The sequence below is a fragment of the Erpetoichthys calabaricus genome, chromosome 11, assembly GCF_900747795.2.
Source record: "Erpetoichthys calabaricus chromosome 11, fErpCal1.3, whole genome shotgun sequence".
NCBI lineage: Eukaryota > Metazoa > Chordata > Cladistia > Polypteriformes > Polypteridae > Erpetoichthys > Erpetoichthys calabaricus.
The window spans coordinates 135,338,599-135,363,375 of NC_041404.2; the positions used below are offsets into that span (position 1 = coordinate 135,338,599).

The 24,777-nt window shown below is 52.8% G+C and overlaps 1 protein-coding gene across 2 annotated transcripts in view; it reads right to left on the minus strand.

The window, feature by feature from the left end:
* Positions 1-12,709: 12,709 nt before the first annotated feature.
* The window catches only part of LOC114660954 (dual specificity mitogen-activated protein kinase kinase 3-like), a 47,908-nt gene continuing 35,840 nt past the window's right edge, over positions 12,710-24,777 (minus strand). For both annotated transcript variants that reach the window (XM_028813984.2, XM_028813985.2), the window contains 9 exons: positions 24,298-24,411; positions 23,181-23,300; positions 21,562-21,678; positions 21,245-21,296; positions 20,092-20,219; positions 17,309-17,386; positions 16,211-16,350; positions 14,980-15,025; positions 12,710-14,023 (listed from right to left, as the gene is read on the minus strand). In XM_028813984.2, the coding sequence (XP_028669817.1) occupies positions 13,937-14,023; positions 14,980-15,025; positions 16,211-16,350; positions 17,309-17,386; positions 20,092-20,219; positions 21,245-21,296; positions 21,562-21,678; positions 23,181-23,300; positions 24,298-24,411 (882 nt within the window). In that variant the 3' untranslated portion in view covers positions 12,710-13,936. The remainder of the gene's footprint in view (positions 14,024-14,979; positions 15,026-16,210; positions 16,351-17,308; positions 17,387-20,091; positions 20,220-21,244; positions 21,297-21,561; positions 21,679-23,180; positions 23,301-24,297; positions 24,412-24,777) is intronic.

Sequence of the window (24,777 nt, forward strand, 5' to 3'; positions counted from 1 at the left end):
GGACTAGCAGATCAGGGTGACGCTTGATGCATTGGTGACATTTTCTTCTTTACCTTGTCATGTTGTGCTCTGTCACGCCCCCTTTGTCACCTCTAAGTTTCCTAAGTGGTCCTCCTGACACCTGACACAGGACAGACCTGAGGTGAGGCACCAGCTTCTGCTCTTCTTCTGAAGACTTCAGCCCAGGTGGCTCAGGGTTGTTCCTCTTACCTACGAGGCTCTTCATACCTCCTAAACATCATGAAGCCCCCCTGTGCCGTCTGTCACATCTACTTGTGCCCATCGTCAGAGAGTTTGGTGGGCACAGCCGTTGTTTGGATGTTCTGGAACTTTCCACAAGAGGCCACCTCGGCAATTGGAGGTGACATCGGCTGTGGATTTGCAGTTGAGGCAGACGTACACTGAGAGCAGGAAATGAATGAGAAAGGGGAGGAGCCTGTCAAGGGGGTGGTGGCCAGGGTGGTCAGACCTCTAGGGGGCAAGTGGTGTGGCCAGAGGAAGAGCAGTGGTAACCAGTGTGGGCAGCAGAGCCACACCAGTGGCATAGTCCATACTGGCATGCTTTGGACCAGGGAAGGGAGATCTGTGGTGGCCAACAGCAGGGGAGCCGCTCTAAAATGAGAGATCTGAGGTCTCACCAGGGGGGCACACTCCAAACTGGCATGCTTTGGACCACATAACAAATAGGGGGCGCACTCCACCTTAGTGATTCTTAGACCACAGAGGGCAGCTTTGAGATGATCAGCCTTTGGTAGCAAATTCACAGCAGGACACACTCCAGGCTGGCACCAGAGGGCACACTACGTACTGCCGTGCCTTAAACCAAAGAGAAGAGCAGAGTTCTTGAGTGACCACCATATGTCTACCCGCCGTCCTGGGCGTCTGGTCATCCTTTAAGAGAATGTCATGGCGCTCAGGGCCCAGCAGAGGGGGCCGCAGCCTGGAGGTCTCCCAGCTGAGTTCATCATAGCCACAGCTTGATGGGTGCAGAATGGAGAGGAAGATGATGGCAGCCGTTTGGAACGGAAGAAGGGCGGGCAGGCACGGGTGAGAGGCGATAGGGGAGGGTCAGAGGTGCAGGGGATCAGAAGGCTCTCCGGTCCGTCCGGCCCCCGAAGGGTCCCTGAGAGCCGAGAGGCAGACGTCATGTCACCTCCACACCAGTCTATGCAGTCAGACCCCCTGAACTGGACGGACGGCTGCCATTCTGACTCGCACTTTCACTAGCCGCTCACTTCTTGGACATTTTGCAGTTGGCCGGTGCCTGCGTGGCAGAGCCAGCAGGTCTCCTCCTCCGTTCAGAATCCCGGGGGGCACTCGGACGGCTCACGTGAGCCGATTATTCACTCGCTAATTTGGGTGACGCGCGCTGACAAATGAACGGCTATTCTGGGGCTCATCTTTAATCAACGAGATGCGGAGTCACGGAAAACGGCGACTGTCAAACTTGGCACTCCGACCTCGGCGCCACTGAAACGGCGACTGTTTAGCCCCGCCCCTCGCTCTGATCCTCAGGCAGCTTGGGACGTCCTGAAATAAAGGACGCCATAAAGAAGAGAAGCCCACCAGAGTGCAGGGCGTGTCCAGGAGGAGGTCACCTCAGTCATCTCAATAAAGCAGCTCACAGGACTTTAAGATGACAAATGGGACCAAATCAGGGGGTCTCAGAGGGGCCGCAAATAATGAACCGGAGATGTAGAAAACCTGCCATGGCACTGGATTCTTCAGAGCTCCACCTGGTCCTGCTCTTGGGACTGAAGACCACGAGTGACGGCGCCTCCCACAGGTGAGCCCAGCAGCTCAGAGCGCCCCTCTGCAGGGTACGGGGGTCAGGAGTGGGCACCCCCTGCAGGTGAAGCTGTGCTTCAGCGCTGGAGTGGAGGTGGCAGATCCATAAGGAGAGGTCCCAGTGGTGCCCCCTGCAGGTGAGCTCAATGGTTCAAAGCTCTTTTCTGCATTGGATTGGAGGTCTGATATGACCCAGTGCACTTGTCCACCCTCAGCACAGGTGAGCCCACCAGTTCCTCGGGGATGCAGCAGTAGTGCTGTGGCGTGTATATGCTGGTAATGCCCGATGGCGCCCCCATCTACTGACTGCTGTGGCCAAGTTCTCAATCCTGCACTCCCTGCAGGGGCATTTTGTAAATTCGCTCATGGACTTCTATCCTCAGTGTTCTTCATCGGAGCCCCCCGCACTTTGACCACCTCCACGTACCCCATCTCTCTCTCACCCTCCTAGCTTTATTCTTTCCCAGAGCTCTGCCACCTCCTTCTGATTCCTGACTTTTTGTAACCGGTGTCTGGGGTCAGCAATGGCAGGTGGTCTACAAAGAGCCAGCATGTGGACTGGGATTGAGCTCAGGGTTAGGGATTGCCTGGCGTCGTGACCAGCTTGACTCGGGCTCTTCATTTTCTTCACTGCGTGTGTCGTGTACGTGACTTCAGGGGCATTGTACTCACACGGGTACAAGGAGAGCGGGCAGAATCGGTGCTCCAAGAACCCAAAATTCAACCTGAAGGAAGATCTGCGGCCAGTAAAAGGTGGGTGTGGCACAGGGGGGCACAGAGGCGGGGTCACGCCACTAGCACATACAGTAAGAAGAGCTGGAGACAAAGGCGCTATATTCAGGAAGAAACTGAAGCGATTTGTCCAATAAAAGGAGCTTTACACAGCAATGGAGGCACCACACAGAACAACACTTGGTATCTAGTGTCACACCCTCTCGTCACTAAAGCAAGTGGCCCAAGAGACCAACATACGAGTGGCCAAGTGCAAGTGCCACATACATAGAACTCCAAAGTAATTCTAAACTATTTACTTGTAAAGGGCACTATAAACCACAGCAGTGCCAAACGATCTGCCTGGTAAGGCGCTATATGCAGGTGTCATCTCCTGAGCTGCGGACCCCCAAGCTCGAGGCCCACAGGTACACCCCGGCGCTGCTCCTTCGTCTCAATGGCCCTTTTATCCCTTTTTCCAGCTGGCACATTCCTCCGCTTTTTCCGACCTGCAAATCCCCCTCAGCGTCCCCCCCGCCGTTTCTTCTCGTTGCTGTTGCTTCTTAAGCCTCGGCTATCAGTCGATGCCATCTGATGCTACGTGTCACGCAGCACTTGGGGGCCGGGAATGCAGACAGGACGCCTTTCAGTGTGCTAATCCGCCGATGCGGGTCTAACGGTCAAGGCCACGATGGAAAATATCCGATGGCAGGGCTTGAGGGACGAAACCGGACTCCCAGATTCAGAGGAGCAGACTAAAGCCGAAGCTTCCGTTCTGCCAGGAGAGTCTGTGTGCGCACTGGAGTGGACCCCCCGACCCCCCCCCCATTCCAATCCCCTGCTGTCCACTCCACTACCCTGACCCAGGTGGAGCAACTTTGATGGGAGACGGACGAGAGGACCAACATGTAAGGTTGCTGACTGACAAGCGTGAAAATGGCAGACTGGCATCTGGGCACCATTTCTGGAGAACACCGCCTTTAATCCTGGAGGACCCTCGAGAGACACCACAATGGAGTACTTTCTCTGCCCTCACGTTCCTCCAGACAGGGCCAACTGAGGTATGTGTTGGTAGGGCGAGGGTCAAGATGGCACCCCCTAACATTTTGGGGCAGGTGGCATTATAAATGTCCACTGAGACACCTACAGAGGTGGGTGTGCCATCTGGTTCATCTTGGATCCGACGACTGTGTCGATCAAACTGCACCCCTATGTGACAACATGACATCAATGTTTGCCACTTGATGCACTTGGCATGGCCAGCTAGTGGGCACAAAAAAATCCAGAGAAGGTGAAAGTGGCCATAAGCCAACCAGGCCAAATGAACGTGACCGAATGGCACGACCTGGCACTGGAACAACAAGAGCCCACCTGAGTCAAAGCCACGGTGTCCCTCGCCGATGAGAGTGATGCCCAGTGCAAGTCTCAATTCGACTTTGTTTTCCGTGTGCCACACACTGCAGTGGTTAATGCCAGCCTAGTGCCTCGCTCACGTGGAGGTGCTGAACCCATTCAGCCCAGCGGGGTCCTCGTTTCTTCCTGTTCTTTTCTTTTTTCCTTTGAGGACAACTTGAGGAGAAGCCACAGTGAGTTCAGCGTTCCTGGCCGTCCTCCACTTTGGGCACAGGTGCCTTTCATCTCCATGAGATGCCCCCCGAGGAAGACCTGAAAGGAGGCCCATGAGGGAGCCTGTCTTTACCATTTAACAAAACGTCATGTCGGCGTCGTGAGACCCCCCATCACTGCGCCTTTGACTACAAATGGGCTTTGTGTGCCTTTGAAGAATCCTAATAAATCGGGAGGCTCCACTGAGAGTGGGCACTGGGAACGTGTCAGGTGGCTCCTGCGGTGACAGCTGAAGGACTGGCATGTGCCCCCTGTAAAGGGACCTTCTCACTAATTACATATTTGAGTCAAATCCCCGGCTGTACAGTATACACTAGGTGTGCGGCGTAAGGCGCTATACTGCACTGCCTGAAGGTGGTTAGTGGCAGTGGTGGTCACATTGCCAGCTGCTGGACAGGGCGCTATATAAAATAAAGCGACACACATCCATGGCTTGTCACCACTTGTCTGATGTTTGATTTTCGTTCGACGGCCTAATGAGCCTGAAGAGGCACGGCCCCCCCAGGGGGCTCACTCGCTGGCGTGTGACATCAGCTGCTGGATTTTCGTTGCCACCTCATTTGTTACTCAATGACCCGATGCCCCCCATGAGGTCCACAAGGCCCTTTCTTTTTTTTTTTCTTTTTGCTGCCACTTATTTCAGAGCCCACCGCTTATTTGTTTCGGTGAGGCAGGAGGGGATCTCGGTGGCCATCGTGCGGAGCCCACACAGGTGGGCAGCGGGGGCTGCAGCCAGGCGTGTTTGGCCTAATTGATTTGCCTCTTCGCTCCATTTGTTCTCATTAAATTCTCAGGAGGACGCTTGACTTTCACAGCAAATGTCGCCAGCTTTGTTCTTTTTCACTTTTGAAGACGGCGCCTTTCATTACGAGACGGTAGTTGGAAATCGGTGCCAGACGTCCCCCAGACTGGACAGCTACTCCACGCTATGCCCCGGCCCACCGAGCTACCCCAGCGGCCCAAGCTCCTGCATCCACGCTGTGCTGACCGCTCTCTGAATTTGGGTGCAGTGCTGCAATAACGCCACCAGGTGGCAGCACTGCTCAGGGGCACTTGTACCTTTGGGTGGACAGGACTGGGGGGAGTCAGAGCACAATGAGGCGAGTGGACCCCAAGTCACTAAGGTCACTGAGGTCACTGCAGACAAAGACATAAAGGCAGAGTGAAGCCCGTCCAGGCACGTGAGGTCCACCCATCATACCCTTATTTGTGCCTTCTGCTCTAAGGCCAGGTGAAGGTGTTGGCATTTCTGAGGGGCCCACAGGTGTTGAACTCGGGTCCTTGTGACCCTCCATCTTTAGAGCCCTCACTTATGTATTTATTTATTTTTGCCAGTGCCAGCTGTCAGAGGAGCAGTGATGTCACAGCACGACCATGAGGGGAGTGGCAAGTGACGAGGTGACGCTGATGGACTGGCCGACTAGTGTCACATGATTTAATGGTCAGAAGGCCTGGCTGTGGCCACTTGTCATCTTTATGCTCAGGTGAAAGGCACTATATAAACATCATGGCGTTCACTCTCACCTGGCCACTGCTTCTCGACATTGAGGGGGCCATCACAAGTCAAAGTTCACCTTTAAATCCACAGAAAGACACCAGTGGGTGGCGCTGTCAGCGGGCACAAAGGGCTGCAGTACCATCTTCTCACCAGTCCAGTGGACAATGCGAGGGTCCATCACTTCACCAGTGGGGAGACAAAGAGCCCCAAAAGGAGACCCCTGGTCTCACAGGACACTCTACAGGGCATTCATCAGATAGGAGACGGGGGGGGTTGAGCCCCCCAGATGACCAGCGGGGGCAGTGGCAATACAAACCCACGAGTCAAGGGGCGGGGCTTGTCTCAACAGAAGGAGCCCCCGGTCACTCGTGTCCACTCTCGCAGTTCAGGTGATGGCTGCCCTGGCACTTCTGCTTGTATCTCTCTTCAGTTGTCCAGTGGCGTCTGACGTGGCGGGCAAGCGGGCGGGCGGGCTGGCAGGCATGTGTCCGTTCGCATATCCGCGGCTCTCTGCAGTTTGAAACGGACTTTGGGAATCGTGTTAATATGACAAGAGCAGGGGAGGGGCACACGTTCCTGTCACTTAAGACGTGCCACCACCATGGGATGCCCAGTCGCCACTGTCAAGTCATCGGTTATGTAATGTGTGAGCACAGCGGTCAACCAAGTGGGGCCACGTTATGCAACGGCAAACCCAAGCGGTCAACCACTTCGAGGCGGCCAGCAAATTGATGATGAGCTGACAGGACAGGGCACCTCATTTAAAGATGCGCGGTCATCAAGATCAACTGGTGTGACTAACAGGCATGGAGACACGTGTGCGGCGGCCCCCCTGGCACTTTGAACAGAAGTGGGCCGCCAACCTCTGAGGTGCTACAGGTGGGCCGTCTCGGACTTCTCCTTTCAAAGGGGCTGCACACCTCTGGCGATGCTAAGGCTTCATGCTTGGAGATCCTGCCGACTACTCCAATGCCCGTCAGCACATGGCGTCTTTTGCTTTGGTGGTGCTGTTTAGAGAGCAGCAGGATGGGCTCAGCCACTTGTTAAGGAATCACACAGAAGCCCACCGTTGCTCCTTTGCACTGAAAGGTGGGCACAGCCACTTGATGTCCTTGCGTCACCATTGCTGGACCCGACACAAAAGAAATGGGAAATGCTGATGCAGACTTCATGAGCCGGGAGGGGAATGGCAGCGAAACGGCACAAGAGCTTGTGAGAGGACCGCGGGCAGATCACAGTCCAAGTGTCATGGAGCGCCCCAAGTATGCCACAGGTGGAGGGTACGAGCAGAGGGACATCAGTGCAGTGTGACGTGACGACTGCACTCAGATGGGCTGAAGACCAACGACAACCCACAGACTCACCCCGGTGCAAGAAGGCAGGATTTCGGGCGACTTGACACACGACTGAGTGACTGACTCACCGAGCCACTGTGACAGCCACAATCTCGGGGCCAGTCACTCAGGTGGTCACCCAGTTACAGGAGACGCAATGCAAAGAAAGGCGACGCATTTCAGTCAGGAACGAGCATGGGGGTCTCCCAGAGGCGTGTGCTCCACTCCAGAGCGCCCCCTGTGGGCACAACCATGCCACGTGTTTGCCCCGTTCCTAATGTCAATTGATATATAGCGCCTTTCACCTTGACAGCATCTCTTACAGAATGAGGCCAGTGTCACCATCTCTGTCATCATATTTGGTTCTAAGCTGCTCAAGGACTCCAGTTACTTTAACTGGTGCTACTCTTCCTCCTCCTCCTCCTCCTCCAGGTCTACCTGCTCACTGTGCTGGGGTATCGCCAGGCCACCGATGTTTGTAACCCTCTGGTTATTTCTGACAGTCACATGACATCAGAGACACACATTCAAGTTATTGTTCACACGTCCGTCTGTCACCGTCATAATGTTACAAGAGTCTGGCCATTCCTGTCACCAACTGCCACTGTAAGGCTTAGTCGCTCCATCATCATGAATGGCCTCTCTTTGGCTTACCTTCCAACTCCCTTATAAAGCTCCGGGATGGGCACCAAGCTGTGCTGCCCGGGTTCCTTACTGACCATCTCCTCACCCCAGGGCTGGCACCCCTCCCTGTACACTTTACATTGAAAACTCCCACCCTGACATTAAAGCAGTCCATGGCACAGCCTGTCATCACGTCGGCCCGCCTTGTCAGTGCCAGGGTCGCCTGCTTGGTAAAATGAGCTGCGTGGCGGAGACCTACAGTGCCCCCAGGATGGGGGGCACCGGCACGTGACGACTTTGAACACGTTTAGTCAATGCAGCTCTGGAGGGTCTCAAGGACTCCTCGCCGAACGTTGTCTTCTTCTGGGGTGCTGCTTTGTTCTGCATGTTTGGCCTTCGCTCCGCGCTGGGTTTTGTTTTGTTGTCACGTTGCCCGTTTTTATGCTGTGCAGTGCTTCGGGTTCAAGAAGTGCGTGTGATCAATTAAATGGAGGAACACTGAAGACAGTTAAATAAATACAAACGTCACGCGATTGTTGATTTAGTGTCCCATTTCACGGTGCAGGCAGACCCCCTGCCTCCCTGTAAAGCGGCTAATTCGGACCACTGCACCCACCCACTGCCCACTGCTCTGGGCACACTTCATTGGTTTACTGGGATCATTCAGATTAGTTTGGGTTTTCTTCTTTAACCCTCTCAGCACTTACACATCACGTGACAGCGGAATGCATGATAACGACACCTCACGTGATCTGAAGTGCGAAGGCCGAATTCTCAACTGAACGCCCCCACAAGTCACAATTCCTACTGGGACACTCGGGTTTGAGTGTGGTCAACCCAAACGTGTCCCACCGTTTATGAGCGCTTGTGCCGTTCTGCGCCTCAGTAAGTCAGTCGTACACACGGATAGACCCAGGCCCGGCCTTAGGCATAGGCGAAGTAGGTGACCGCCTAGGGCCCCATAATACCTAAAACCGGGCCTGATAGACCGGAGTTTGGATACGCGGGACATCAACTCCAATTTACTCCAACTGAGTCGGCACATACAAGAAATTCCTGGATGAGCCCAAGATGGTCTCAAGGATGGAAGGCGGTCACCTCAGGCGTGTCCGGCAGCAGAACGTCATCTTGTAGTCCTCCACGTGAATGGGGGTCAAGCGTACTCAGGGCTGGACAACGAACAGGGCAGCTGCTAAAACGGAGTCCGGACTTCAAGCCGCCCACTTAACGGGTTAATGGCGCCTTTTTATGACCACATCAGGTCTGTGTGTCCCCAGCTGAAGTTCAATAACTGGTTACAAGTTCTCATGACTGGATTTGTCATTTTGTGAAAGAAACAAAGAAAGAAAGAAACAAATAAAGAAAGAAAGAACCCCCTCACTTTACAAAGAGAAACAAGACAACTAACCAAAGGCACCCTGGTGTGGCGAATTCAGGGCGACAGTCAGGCAGTTAAGAGGCGATTGCTTCTTCTTCTGTTATTTTTCAGTCTCTTCTTGTTCTCGTTTTCCGCTTTAATCTCCTCGTATTCTTCCATCTTTTTGGCCTTTCTGCTGTTTCTCTTGCTGAACCTCCCTAAACCCCCAATAACCCCATCAGGGTGTAGCACAGAACTCCGGGCCCTAGAAATCAGCAGTCTCTGAGGCGGTGGGCCCCGGCTGATCATTACACCCACTCCCCCCACTTAGAGCAATATGGGACCAGGGGCGTCCTTCGCGTGATGTTCCTCTCTCCTTTACTATCCATCCTGCACTGATTTACGGGACACCTTAAAGGTATTACGGGGAGTTTGGCTGCGGAGTCGACGTTTCTGCGAGCCGCCATTTTCACTAATCCCGCCCTGCTCGATTTAGTGAAGGCCTCCCTGAACTTTGATTTATTTGCGTATTCATTTATTTCTTTATTTTTACCCAAACTACTCCTCCATTTCAAATAAATATGAACAGCCTCGTGGTCACTGTACGAAATACCCGGCGGTAAGCGGGGACTCCCGTTGGCTAAACAAATATGAATAAATCAGACCTGGAGAACGTCACCCGTCAGACACGCGGACACAACTCCGGGCAGCATCACAGACGGCGGAAGGCCGTTTGAACGACACGGAGCCCTCCCCACCGAACGCTAACCTGCCGCATTGCACCGCCGCTCCTTCGCGTTGCCAGCCGGGTTGTCGCTTCGTTCACCTCTGAAATTGAGCGCCAACTTCTCTTGAAGCGCGCCGATCTCCCGTCAGCCTCCGCGCACTCCCGTTGTCTGCTGGGAATTGAAGTCTTCTAGGCAGCGCCGCCACAGGATTAGTCCAATCTCTGGTCGTTTAGTGACTAACTAACTGCAGCGACAATGGTAATTGGACCTCCGACGTCTCAGTGGGTGATGTTCTCTCTGACGAAGAGGTTCCCAAACTCAGTCCTGGGGACCCCGTGTGGCTGCAGGCTTTTGGTCCAAGCAGCTCCACGAACGGTGATAATAACGAATCTCATTTGGTTAGGTGGCCGCCTTTTGTCTTCTCGTATTCTGCATTCGGACAGGCACGGGAGTCTGATCTTTACCTTTATAAGACATTTAGGTTTTTTTGTTTTTTTTGCTGTATCATTAAATGCTTAGCTCTCTTTTTTCTGTCGTTATTCACTTTTTCCGTGTAGTTTGCTGCCTTCATCGTATTCTAAAAAAAGACAATAAGAAAACGAGCAGAGCCGCCACCAGGCAGACGACACCGAATAGCAAAACGAATCAAATAACCGGAATGTCAGGATGAAGCAGAGCGAAAATATTGTTAAAGAGTAAAAAAAAAAGAGCCATCATCCGCATCTAACTGCTTAAGACGTTATTAAAATGCACCAAACGTAGTTTGTCATTTCTAAACACAGCTAATGCGGCTCGGGGGCCACTGCTTTAGCCCACTTATCCAGCCTGTGATGAATGAAGTGTCTGCCTATCTCAGTAACACTGGCTGGGGTGCCAGTCCATCACGATCCACATTTATTTGGAATACTGGGCCAAACTGGTGACCCGAAATGCAACCCAGACTGGGACAGGTATGGATAACCACCATAGAGAGTGTGAGAGCAGTCAACATGGACTTAGGGTTTGAACCACCAGCGCTGCACTGAAGGTCCCCAAAAGCCTGAAATGGCAGAAGAAATCAGCAAGGTCCTGTGCCACTGCTCCTCGGGCAGATGTGCCAGCTAATCAAGGCTCGTTTAATGCGTAATGCAGGTGCAAGTCCAGTCACAACCACAGGGGGCAGCACCAGCCCTTCAGCCAACCTTCATTGGTTGATTGCCCCTTGTGGGATGCCACCGGTGCAATTGATGGAAAGTTGCCCACAAGACTTGCCAGGTCTGGTCAGCAGCTTGGAGTGGCTCTGTAGTGGAAGTGAGGACCACCAAAAGCTGACATGGGCTGCTGGACCAAGGATGGTGGAAGATGGAGCTTCCTTCCACTCTGGCCTGCCTGAAGAGGCGGGGCTTCCAGATTTGGACACCTGGAATGGGTGGGGCCTAACCTGGGGAGCACGTGACCCCTGCGGACCACTACATGACTGGGGCCCACAGAAGGCCTTTAATAAGCTACATGCTATCTGAAAACTCTCCCATCACGCTTAGACCCCGAGTGTCTCCCACCACACCACGACAGACCTCCTACTCCCACAGTGCGACACCACGGCTGGATCTGGATGAGGAATTCCAAGTTCCATCCTTCCAATATGGAGCAAGGCTCTAGAAAGCATGGGGGTGTTAAGAAGCCCATCCATGTTTTATAGCTCCTTTCTGGCTTTGGAGGAAGCCAAAAGCTTGATGGGAGTGAAAGGGGGCCACAGTGGTCTTCAAGCAGCAAAACTAGCCACACACCCCCCCCCCCAGCAAAGTTGGCATCAGCCACTCAGGCGAGTGTCCACTTCAATCTAAAAAAAAAATAATCAATTGGGTGGGTCACCGACCAGCAGGGGTTCACCTGAACTTACATCACCAGGGGGCTAGCAAAACGAAACACTGGGGGACCCAAACAGGGCCGTCTTAACGCATGGGCACGCTGGGCAGGTGCCAGGGGGCCCCATGCTAATCTCTGTATGTTGTGACTGCTGAGTGGTTGTGTAGGCAGGGGGGCCACTGCGCTGCTCTGTCTGGGGGCCTATAATGCTGTTAAGACGGCCCTGTTTGGGTCCCAAAACTGGGACATTAACGGCCTTTATTATAGAAGATAAAGAACGGGCTCAGCCGAGAAAGGCGACAGCGTGGTGGCCTCTTCTTTTGGTTTGGCTTTTCCTTGAATGGTCGATTAAGACTTTAGATCTTTCATGGATCGATCAAACTCTAAAAGGCACCAACCGGCTTTGCATTTCTCAGAAAAGTCCGAGCAGGGCGAAGCGGGCATGCGTGACGTCAAGGACATTGCGAGTTTCGGGTGGACAATGCTGCCATCTAGTGGCCGACGTTTGAATGCGCAGGACAAGGAATCCGCTTAAAGGAACGAGAAAAATGAAAGCCAAGCCGAGCGTTAACTTCATGTTTGAGTTCCTCGGTCCTTACCTACCCAAGAGGCCATTTCAGAGTTTTACTACGTCATCTTTGTACCCCTTTTGCATGCCAGCCAGGCCACAGTGCTTAGCTTTCCTACATTAGGGGCGGAGTGGTGGCTGTGAGGTTAAGGATCTGTGCTGGTATCCAGAAGGTCGCTGGTTTGAATCCCCGTCACTGCCAAAAGGGATCCTACTCTGTTGGGCCCCTGAGCAAGACCCTTAACCTGTAATTGCTCCAGGGACTCTGTACAATGGCTGACCCCAGGAGGTATGCGAAAACTAACAAATTCCTAATACAAGAAATTGTATAAGGCAAACTAAAGATAAAAAAAACTGTATTATATATATATAAATAAAAAGGTGGACTCCTTAAGAGCGGCGTACACGGACAGGGCGCCACCTGTCGTCACGTGGAGACCGAGTGACGGACCCGGGGTGCCACTTCTGGCTTTCTTGTTGCCCCTTCACCCAACTTGAAACACTCGCGGTCCTCAGCATTTGAACCCTCGAGTTCAGTGTGCAGTCCGCATGTTCTCCCTGTGCCCTCCTCATTACGCACCCATTGAAAAGGACAAGCGATGAAATAAAAAGACAAAAGGCAACCTCGAGTGATTTTTACTTTTTGTTTTTACTTAAAATAAATCTGTCGGTCGCCGGGTACAATAGCCACGTGAGAATTAAATATTTTTCAAATCCCTCTCCCCTCACCTCATTTACACTTAAGAGTTCATGCAGGAAAGCCGGTCCTGTCCCGGGAGATGCGCCTCGGACCTGAAACACAAAGGCCATGCGGGGGCGGGGAGGGGGTCTGATCAAACTCTTTCAAAAAGGGGGGTGCCCGACTAGAGGACGTGGCACTGCCCACGTAGCCCCGAAGAAAAAGGACAAAAGGCAAAATGTGCCTCCTAGCCGTGTGACAAAAACCAGTGTGACACCCACACTCCAGGATATTTTTTGGGGGGGGGGGGGGTTAAGTGTGGGCGGCCATCCCCTAAAGGCACATGAGCTGGTGGGGGCACCGAGTGGCACAACCAGGCCATGTCACAATGCGGGGCACTCCCAGCCGTCCCTGGTATGAGTGGGAGACCCCACTATCAGTTCATTAAGATATAAAAAAAAACAAAAAAAAAAACAAAATCCGAATTCCTAACCGGGAAGGGGCAGCAGCACTGAATCCAATATGGCGCACTGAAGACGGAGCTGCTCTCCTTCATCCGAGTCCATCTTCACTCGAAAACGTCCGACCACCCAGTCACCTTCTACCTTCAAATACAAAGGAGATCATCAGCCGTCGGAATGAGGCTTCAGGTGGGCGTCCGACAAGGGGGCACAAGATGGCCCGACTCGGGGCACCAAGGCACCCTTCGTGGTGGAGGCTGCTGGTCCGCGGCCCACAGCTCGACTTTACCGTAAAGCGTCCCCCTCCCCACTCCACCATACACACACACACACACACACACACACACACACAACTCGAAGCCCACGGACTTGGCATTAAAGGTGGTCCGCTTGGGCGATGTACGTGAACGCTGACGGAGAGATGTCCACACAGCGCGGCCGTTAAATCTCATCCGGTCCGCTCCGCCGCGTTCTCTCTTTGGCGAGTTCACTTTTTCCGTGTTTTTCTTTTGAAAGTTTGGTACAATACATAAAAAAATAACTTTGCAATACTGTATTATTATTTTTTTTTTTTTCCTTAAACCAAATATTCCAGTTGTCCTCCAAGGAAGGTACTGAGTGTCAATATCTCATCATCAGTATCACAGGGGTACTGAAAAAGGCAAAAACGAGAGGGAGGAAGAGGAGGAGGAGGAGGAAGAGGAGGAGGCTGCGTCGTCAATTCTGCTCATCGCCCAGGATCTCCTTGACAAACGAGGCCACGTCGCTCTCCTTGGCATCGTGGATCTTGAAGAAGGGGTGGTCCTGTGCAAAGAGGGAAAACAAACCCAAATCAGCAAAGAGGCGTCTCCTGGGGGCTCCTCGGTGGTCTGCTAACAAAACTAAAAGAGCAAGCAGAGAGCAGACGGGCCACTGAAGGAGAAGACCACCAGCTGCTAGGCCATTGTGAAGCTTGAACACGTTTAACACGACAACTTAACAACAACCTGACAGGGAAGGACCTAAGGCTTGGTCGCCCCCCCCCACCCCCACAGCACCCCAAAAGGGTCAGGGGTGCTGGGGGGGAGCCATTAAATCGGAACTGAAACATCGGGGGTCCCACTGCAGGACGCAGGAGTGTACACCAAAGAAAGGGGAACACGAAAACGGCTACAACAGGGGGGCTTGTTGTTCTGGCCGAGTGTTGTGTAGTCGAGTTTGGGGTCTTTAATACTGTCCACGTCAGGTGGGTCATCAGGGGGACTTGGTTTTCAGGTACGACGTGAGCCCCTTGTGTGAAGTTAGGCCCGTTCAGGAGTTCACGGGAGGGTAAAGGACAACCCCTTACCCCCCAGGGGGGAGATTCAAGCTTCAAGGCCCACCATGGGGGGCAGCTATGAAGAGTGTGGCCCTCCATCTTCATCGCCGACTCTCCAAATGACTAACCGATTTGTAAGATGGAGCCAAGTGCTTGTGGTCAGCCAATCAGCACACTTCAGTGCCTGAGCCCCACCCACCCACAATGGCTCCTGGATGAATGAAAACGCTGAAGGAGGAGCTTAAAAAAAAAAAAGTGTCAGGAAGTACAAAAGGCCGATGCCCTGCCGGGTGAAAAGTCCCAGAGTTCCTAAAATGGCCGCTTCCAGCACTCGGCCCATTTCTAATGACGGTGGACTGGAAATGCAATGGGGTCTGTGACGGTGAGGCAGTGTGGCGTGTAATCATACGAGGAGCCCCCCAGACGGGGACCCCCACACACACCGCGTACTCGGCGGACGTACCATGAGCTCAAGGTAGTTCATTCGTTCAGCTGGGTTCTTTTTCAGACTGAAAAACAAAATGAAAAGAAAGAAAAGTGGAATTAGAACACAAATCGTCACTTCTATTAAAATGATAGCACATGATGTCACAGAAAAGAATACGGTGTCACCTCAAGGACATGAGAGAGAGGACGTATCGAGTTTGAATGTCCTTGATGATTAGGGTCACATACATGAAGAGGGGTCTCTTAAACCGTCGGCCCACCAGTCACTGCTGGGTTTACTGGCAGCGGGTCACAATCGCCCTCCAACCCAACGTCTGTCCACGATTCACCATGGAGGGTCCCCCATCACCACCCAGGCCTTCAATGACACTCAAAAGGGGACCACCGGACTGCGATCGACAAAAAAGTCCAAGAAACCCTCCAGACTCGGCTTAGTGCCAGGGCAGTGACTGACCTGGGGGGTCCACTAACAGATGTCACTTCATTCCATAACAAACGGGGGCTCATTGGGAGTCTGCAGATGGCACCGGAGGGGCTGAGAGGCAGCGAGGCTGTGAGTCCCCATCTGCCACTGGACATTTCCTCGAGCGCAGAGGCAGGACAGGGGGCTTGTGACCCCAATGCCGAGTGTCCATGTCCCACCTCTGTCATCTCTGGGCGGAAGACTCAGGAGAGAGTGACCATTCACCGCCGACAACACTGGGTGGCATTTATCACAGCTGAAATGGGCACTGGGTTTGTCCTACACAAGGACGGTAATGTGGACACTTAAATGGCCTAATGAACCCACCAAAGCCCTGCAGCAGTCAGTCTGCGCTCAGGGGCTCAGCGTTTAAGCTGGCACAGGTCTGCCATGAAGCCCTGCCAGTGGTGCAGACTTCCCAACTGATCTGCGGCCATCTTCTGTCGTGTCAGAACCAAATGGACCCGCTTGTGTGGGGGTAATGGAGGGAACATTCTGGGCTGGGATGGGATTTATGTTGAAACCCCTTGGGCACCGAGTAGAGCTGAGCATCGGTGAACATCTTCACCCGCTGACTGACACGAGACCTGCCTGCTGCTGCCATTTCTTGGGCCAGGCCAGTCATGTCATGTCATGTGACACCCCACTTAAGCGTCTCAACTCTCACTTCACAGTTCAGATGAGGGAGGGTTAAAAACTGGCAATGCCAGCCTCGGCCTTGGCATCATTGTTCATTGCACCCAAACATGTCGTTCAGAGCGGCGGCTCGGAGGGAATGCCATACCACTGGGCAGTGAAGTCCACAAACTCCTTCGAGAATCGGTCCGCAGGTAGCTGAGGGGACGGCTCCTCCACGACTTGCTTCAGCTGCTGGAAGGGGGTCCCCCAAGACTCGTAGGGGAAGCGGAGGATCGCCAGTTCAATCTGAAAAGCCAAGGAGACACGCTGGGTTAAGTCAAAGGCCCTCGCCAAACAAAGGACAGCAGTGGCACCGAGATTCAACACCAAGTGACAGAGCCACCCTGCTCAGTGTCACATGTGCCCTGGTCCAATGGGCATCTGCTGGCAGAGTGACAGAGACCAGTGCCCGCTGCTCTACATCAAGAGAAACCCAGGAAGTGATGTGCCAAACTCATGGGGCCTCATTTCATGTCACACATCCAGCTCTGTGGCCCTGTGACACTGCTGGCTTCAACTGTCCCTCACTTTAAAGTAAGAGCCCCCTTCTGCAAGGAACAAACACCCTTTTGCATTGTGCTGTGCCCACCTGTCCCGATTGGCTACGAGACACAAAGACGGTGGGACGTCCACGGAGCCGGGATATCCGGGTGGGATTTTACATCCTCCCAGCCGCTCCAAAAACGGACATTCAATGAAAGAGCGACGTGCTTAGGACAGCTGTGGGGGAGCCACTGTGGGGGCACCGATCAGCTAGTAATGCCATTCAAGGCTTGGGACAGTGCTGGGCATTTTGGGACATCAGAAAGTGAGTGGCGAGTCACCACACCCACCGCCATATCTATGGGCTTCTGTACAGCAGTAATAACCGAGCGGTGGCCGCATCCGGTGATCACCCGCCAGTACTGCAGGGGTCTCCTAATTTGAAGATAAGTTCAACACAAATGGGACACAAGAGAAGGCTTTGCCCAAATAACCCAAAAGACCCCCCAGATCAATGTGTACGGTGGGACAATTTCATTTAATGGCTTTTCTTGGGACACCTTGACACGACAGATAAAATCCTCAGCTACACTTTAGGGGATCAGCACAGCAGAAAAGGCTCAGGCCTCACCGAGGGCAGCCACACCCGAGCACAGCACAACACACAACACACCCCCTGTGCCACCACCCTTCACCCCACCGTACGGGCACAAGGCCTTACCAGGGTGATTCCCAGGCTCCAGACGTCCGATTTGACGTTGTATCCTTTCTGGCTCAACTCGGGGTTTATCCTCTCTGGCTGCAAACAGAGAAAGAGAGAAAGAAATTCAGAGAGCTGGAGACCGAGGCCGGCCAGCCTGGCACCTTCACGCTCCTTCACTTCTACTGGGGGGTCCAGCAAGCACACCAACACAAAGCCACCAGTTAACAGACGCAGAGCTGCAGGGGATGTCATGGCAGGGTAACTAAAGTTGGCGCGTGTGCGGGCCGAGGAGTGTGCCAAGTGCTGCTGGGATGGGCACCACCTGCCAAAAGCAGACCTACAGTTAGGTGGCTTTAAGAATGTTACGGCCACCAATGAGCTGGGCCACAAACACAGGAGCATCCAACCTCATCGTTGTGCCCGTTTGTCACCACACGGCCTCCCGTGGACAGACTCTGTCCAGATGTGGCACACTCGCACTTCAAGGAGGTTCCTCCAAACTGAGCACTCTGTACACAGCAAGGAAATTTGGAGGACTCCCACCTAAAAGCACGAGCCCATCCATTTGAAAACTTCGGAGCGTCTTCAGTTCCAAATGCAGGGACCCTTTCAAACTGAACTTGTCGGGTTTTGTACGTTTCCCCCTTTTATTTGCACAAAAGCTGGGTAATAATAAGATGATGGCAGCAGTGCTGGGCACATGGGTGGGGACAGAGGGGGCCAGCGTGCTCAACTTTAGGGTCCCTCAGACCTCCACCTGATGTTATTCTGATGAATGGGATGGACAAGTTCAAGGGGCTGGGTGGCCCGTCCCTGTCCCAACTGTCCAGATGTTCATCCACACCACTTGGGCACACGAGTCACTTGTCCTGCCAGGTCAGTTATGTACCAGAAAAGTCAAAAAGCAGCAAGCCCCTCAACTTAGCTGAAATGCACCCTGCATGTGGCTCGGTGACGCTTCACGCCAAGGGGACTGAATGTGACCGACCACACGACACTTCAACCCATTAGCAGACCCCACAGACATCTGCCAACCATCAGCGTCAGCCTGACGAACACACAGCCCAGTGTGGCACCTCAATCAATGCCATCTTGACATCCCTGGAGTCCGACTCTGCTGACTCTCTGAGGGTCATTTCAGCTCGTCTTAACTACAGTTGTGTGAAAAAGTAAGTACCCCCCTTGAAAGGTTTATTTTCTCATGTCAAGATCGGACCTTCACTTTAACAGCGTCTACACATAAAGGTGGTATCACCTTGGGGGGGTTGATGAACGTTGGGCTCTGCCAGCTAACAGGAGTCTCTGACATCGACTGGGACAAAGGTCTTCCCACTCGTCCATGCCAAATTCCTCTCTTGGGTGCGCAGCCCATTTCAAATCCCCCCCACAGGAGACCATTCCGGACGTGTCCATTTCCTTAGCACTTATTGTTTTTATTATCTTATTATTTGACCGATGCCACTTATAACATTTCTTTTGTTTCACTAATTGGTGTACAGGCGACTTACTTAGGGCCACATTGGTGTCAGCAGTGGGATTTGAACCTGCAACCTCAGGGTTTGAAGTCCAGACCTTTAAGTACTGCACCAAACTGCCCACCTGGTATGTTGCGGGTCACTGTCATGTTGCAGGGTCCACTTTCAGCTGAGTGCCAGTCATCTGACAGGTGGTCTCACATTGCCCTCAATGATTCTAGGATGGTGAGCTGACCAGGACCCCAAACCAGTACACTTCACAGTTGCCATCAGGTCCTCCTGGTCAAATGCCACCCCTGGCTCTCAAACATGTCTTCTGGTGTGGTGGGCCAGACAACTTGATCTTCAGTCCATGAACAGGAAGGCAAAAGATGAGGAAAACTTGTGCCAGGCAGAAGGAACATTGGGGCACGACTCACCGCGTCTTCGTGATGGCCGACTTGTACACCCTGGCATCAACATAAGCCACCCGGAGGCCCCGTGACAAACTGCTGGGCTCCTTTGAGGCTCCGAGGCAGGGTGGCACATTGTGTTTGATCTCCTCCTAAACCAACCATCTTCTGGGCGGTGGGTTGGCTCCTCTCCAATTTCCTTCCCAGACTCCTCCTTGCTGAAGTCCTCAGAGAGCTCCTCTGTGCTCGGCCTGCCCAGAACACACACTTCAGCCCCACGGAGCCGAGGAAACCAACCGCCATGGGGAACCTTCAGGTGTTTGAGGTGCCGATACATAAATGGGGGGCTCAGCTTCCTTATTCTACATTTCTGTTTATTTGGAGATTCCAAAGGACCACAAAGGGCAAGTGTGGCAGGACGTTTGCTGAACTCCATCACCTGACTTTAGTTTCCTCCAACTTGGATGAATAATCAGAACCTGGCACGTCACGTCACGCCCACTAATGCCCACATGGTGTGAAGTGGCTGGTGGCGGCACCCGCATGTGGCATCAGGTTTCAGGGCAGACTCTTCTCACAAGTTGCCCGCATTTGTTTAAACCTGAGGTGAGGTTAGCTAGTCGTGTGTTTGACTGGCTTCAATGGTGGCCCACCTGTAAGGCTAATTCTGATGAGCCCGAGTGTCTTGTCACTCTCTGTTCTGCCGACTGTGGTGCAGAGTGTAAGGCGCTTTAATTTGGGTAGCAAACGCTTCTGCCTGTCCTTTAAGGAACCAAAGACAGGAGGGCACTAACAGGACTGGCTGCCTGGCACAGGGACCAAAGTAAACTAAAGTGGACGTCAGCATGGACACCGGAGATGGCTTTAAATGCCAGCTGACAATTTAGGAGCCTCCTGGGTGCCCCCCCACTAAAAAGAGCCGAGAAATGCTCACCGCCATGTAGGGTTTGCAGCCAGCGTCCATCGTCTTCGCCACGGAGTCCACCAAGTACCCGCTAATCCCAAAATCACACATCTTCACGTGTCCTTCATTATTGATGAGAACATTCGAGGGCTTTACATCTGTAATGGAGGAATCAGATCAAGAATGTCAGTTATGGGGGAACACGTGGGCGGGCGGGCAGCCTGTCACTCCGCAGAACACGGAACTGGCAGGGAGAGCCGAGACCCTCGCAGGGGGTGAATAAAGCACAGGGTTTTAGGACACTCTGGGACAGCAAGCACGATGAAGGTCTGGCATCTCAGTGCCAGTAGGGTGGGCATTAGTAATGCCAACATGCCTGCGCGGCCAAGTGCACAAAAAGGTGTTCATGATGGAGAGCAATGAAGTAAATTGTTTACATGTACCCCAATGTCACATATCCAGACCTGCAGGACAGCTGGTGCATTATGGGGGAAATACGTCAGACCAAATTACATCAATAAATATGCAAATAAAAGCACCGTGAAATAAATAAATAAACGGGTCACAGGCTGCTCATTATTTATTGTATCTTGTTGGTCAACGTGACACACGGCTGGCATCATGTAAAACTGTCACTTTTTCAGTCGTCAAAGCCGAGGGGGGTGGGCTCTGGTGAGTGCCGCGTTTTCATTGGTGAATCGTCCACGGAGCGGCCCGATGCCCTTTTCTGGACTCAAGGCTGGGGCTCCGCACAACGACAAGGCCCAGGTGGCAGCTGTAATTGTGTAAAACTCAACCAAACTCGCCATCAGGAGGGTCTGCTGTGAATGTGGCATCGGAGGCCGGCGTAGCGATGATCCACCAGTTAAAACACAGCACACGCTAGAGCCCGCCCACTCAGTCCTGGCGAGTGACGGATTGAAACTCGTGCCGTGGGTGGCGTCAGTGATGAATTAAAAGTAAGGAAGTCCAGAGAGCAATAAGCTACACAAAATGGACGTATTTCATTATGTGTACTCATCTTATGTTATTATTGATTTACTGCTATATACACACACAAATGAATAAAAGTAGCGTGAAATGCCTGTATGCTAATTTGGGCCACAATATTCCACGGAGCCCAGACAGGGCTGACGAGCTGGCCTGCAGTTACACGTCACAGCCAGCAGGCGGCAGCACTTACCCCGATGGATCACCGACAGCTTGCTGTGCAGATGCTCCAAGGCCTTGACAATCTGCAACAAAACAAAAGGCGAGAGGCTTGTCACACGGTGCTTTAAACGCCTCCAGACCACACCTATGCAGGTTTAACATCTCGCCCAACTGCATGACGAAGCTGGGCCAAACCGAAGCCTGCGGTGTTACACTCTCCTAGTCATACCTCAGGCTGACTGCCAAAATGGCAAATGAAACACACCGGCTGGGCATCCTGAAGCTTCTGCCCACCCACCCGCCAGAACAGCAAGCGTCCCAAATAATGCCAGTAGAATCCTGACTTACTGAGACGGCCATTTTTCCTAAAATGTCTTCTGGGATGATCTTCCCCTTATCGATCACTTTTTTGTAGAATTTGTCGAGCGACGTGTCCATCAGCTCCATACAGATCCACACGTCCCCCTGGCAGAGACACAATGCAAAGGTTTAACGTCAAGCGGGTCCGGACATCTTCAGGACTTTCCATGTCAACAGCTACAGAGTTAAAGAGTCTGAGGTGAAACGGAAAGGCGCCATAGATCAGCGGCTACAATGAAGCATAGAAAATGAAAAAGTGTCACACTGTCACACGGTGTCACTGTCCGATGAACCGAGGGTCTTAATGTCTGTCGTCTCGGCATTTACCTATGTGACATGTGCAGGCAGCTATAGAATTAAGGACCCTCACCATGTGACATTCAGGGTTCCAGCCATCGTCACTGGTGTTACCTTGACAACAGCTGCTGAAAGCGGAAGCTAAATGGAAGTTGTGGGAAAATCAAAAGTGGGGGGCTGAAGGGGCACAGGAGCTGGACACGAACGTCCATTCTAGAGAACCCAGCTGGACACTCCGAGTGGGCACTGCCAAGACACTGGAGAACGAGGGGCACTCGGGTCTGACTGCATGGGACTTCACCAGACGGGTGACACCGAGCTGCACTTTGTGCCTTTGTTTCCCCCCACAGATGTTGGGGCAGTAAGGAGTGAGAGGACGGCGGAAATCATCAATAAACGTATTATTACTATTATTAGTACTATTATCGTTAATACTATTACTATTATTACTTCAGTTACTATTGCAATGGACTGGACACTTAAAATGTCTTCCCAGTCACCCATCTAGTTCAGGGTCACAAGGGGACCCACCCTGGAAGGGCCGCCTGCTCATGCCAGGCCAATTCGACCCAACAGCAGGCGTGGCTTTTATTAAGAGTCACTTTTTAGTAAATGCTCATTGAAAGTGGCATCCCGTCATTTAAATGAGCGAAGTGTCAACTGCCCGCGTTCCGTCACCGCACTTGAATATTGACGTACTCATTCATTCCATTCCTCTTGTTATTTTATTCAACATTAAGTCATCAGTGCCATCTGCCCACTGAACTGTAACCCTGCGCCACACTGTGTATTTCTGAAATGTCACCTGGTACTTGAGGGCCACCTTTTAGAAAAAGGAGGTTGGCATGAATAACGTACAACGGCCATTTGTGGAACCTGCTTCATCCAACTGGGGTCACTGTGGCCACTCGGCCTAATCCAGCAGCATCAGGTGCCAGGTAACAACCAACTCTAAAATGGTGCCAATTGATCACGGGTACAGACCAGAGACCGGACAGCTTTGAAGCCCACGGAAACCGCGATTCAGCAGACACATCAATGACAAGCACGCCTCGTCATCGTCCCAATTTATCCCACGGTTAGCCGAGTGACAGGCTTGGCATCACGACTTTGGACTTTTAAACGTTTAAGGCATCCCTGGACGCTGACTGACCACTTGTGTGTGACAACTGCGGACATGAAAACTCTGGCACCATTATGGACGTGGATTTTGAGTGACCCAGATCAAGCAACTCCGTCATTCCATATCACGTATTAGACATGGGGGGACGAGAGAGAGACCCTCGAGTGACAGGACAGGCACTACCTACCTCTCTGAAGAGTGCCCCATAAAACGTGACGGTGTAGGGACAGTCCACGGTCCTCATGGAGATGTCCAAGTCCATCAGCAGCCTCTTCTGCTCCTGGGTATTCACCGTGGCTCGGATTCTCTGGAGGGAGAGAGAGAGAGAGAAGTCAAACATTCCACATTAATCACCTGTGCCACGCCAGGTGCCCAGCTAAGCCAGCAAACAAACCACTATCAGGATGAAGTCTGTCGTGCCAGCATGTTAGGCTCTGCTACTGGTACAGGGGGCACAGCAGTCTGCCCAGGGCATCCACATCAGAACAGTTTTGAGAAGAGCAGGCCTTTCGGCCCACAGCAAACTCGCCAACCCTGCTCTGCTGATTCCTGCAGTATAACGAACGTCAAGTCAACTTTTGAAGGACCCCAAAGTCCTCCTGCCCACCACATTCCAAGTTCCTGTGGTTCTTTGTGTGAAGAATACCTTTCTAACACTGGTGCCAAATGTATCAGTTACCAGCTGTGCCCCGGGTTAACTCCGTTGGTACTTTCAAAGCCTTCAGTCACATCAGCTCCTCATCGCCATTTTCCCCGAGCCTCAGTCCTTCCTCACAGCTCAGACGTCTCCTGCCAAGAATCAGCCGAGTTCCCCTCTACTGGCCTTCCTCTGGTGCTGCTGTGTCTTTTGTTGTAACATGGAGACCAAAACTGCACACCGTACTCTAGAGTAGGCCTCGCTGGTGGGGCACATAGCTCGAGTAGGACCCCCTGAGCTCTGCACCCCACATGTCAAGGCGCTATATACATAGCCGAACAGCGCACTGCTCATCGGGCTTTAGTCCCCTTCTGCTGACAGAACGAGGCCTGTGACAGCTGCTCACATCCTTGTTAAGTGTGTGCTGATGTTCACGTAGGGTGCCCACCTAAAGTCAGCAACATGGCATCTGTCACCAGGTCCATGCTAAGTACCACTCAATTACATGACGCCACATCAAACATCCACCGGCAGGATATGCCTCTCTGCCCGTGTTGTACTTCTAAAAGTGCGTGACAATGACACAGACTTCCACATGGTGACCTCACAGTGTGTGTGTGTGCGCACACATGAGAACACGCTGTGCTGAATAAACAAGAGGACTCACCTTCACAGCCATTATCGTGCCACTCTGGGCATGTCGCACACGCTCCACCACGCCATAGGCGCCTCGCCCGAGCTCTGAGAGGGACACCAAGTCATCGGCTTGGACTTCAAAGTTCTAGAAGGAAATAAACAAACAAACTCACTCTTAATAAAGAGTGGCAGAGCCCACCTGGCAGGGCATCCATGAAGACCCCGCTCAGATGAAACACACACCCCCTTATGACGGCCACCACAGTCAGCCTGCCACCCAGATGCCCTGCCCATCACTCTCCATGTCCCCCACCCTGTGCCCTCGGCTTGCCTACTGCAGGTGGTCTTGGTCCACTAGCACTCTCCATGTCCCCCACCCTGTGCCCTCGGCTTGCCTACTGCAGGTGGTCTTGGTCCACTAGCACTTCAGTTAAATTCACAGACACTCCTGCTCAAACAGTATGGGGGTCTCCTCCTTCTCCCCCTGGTGGTTTGTTAAGTCTGACCCCCC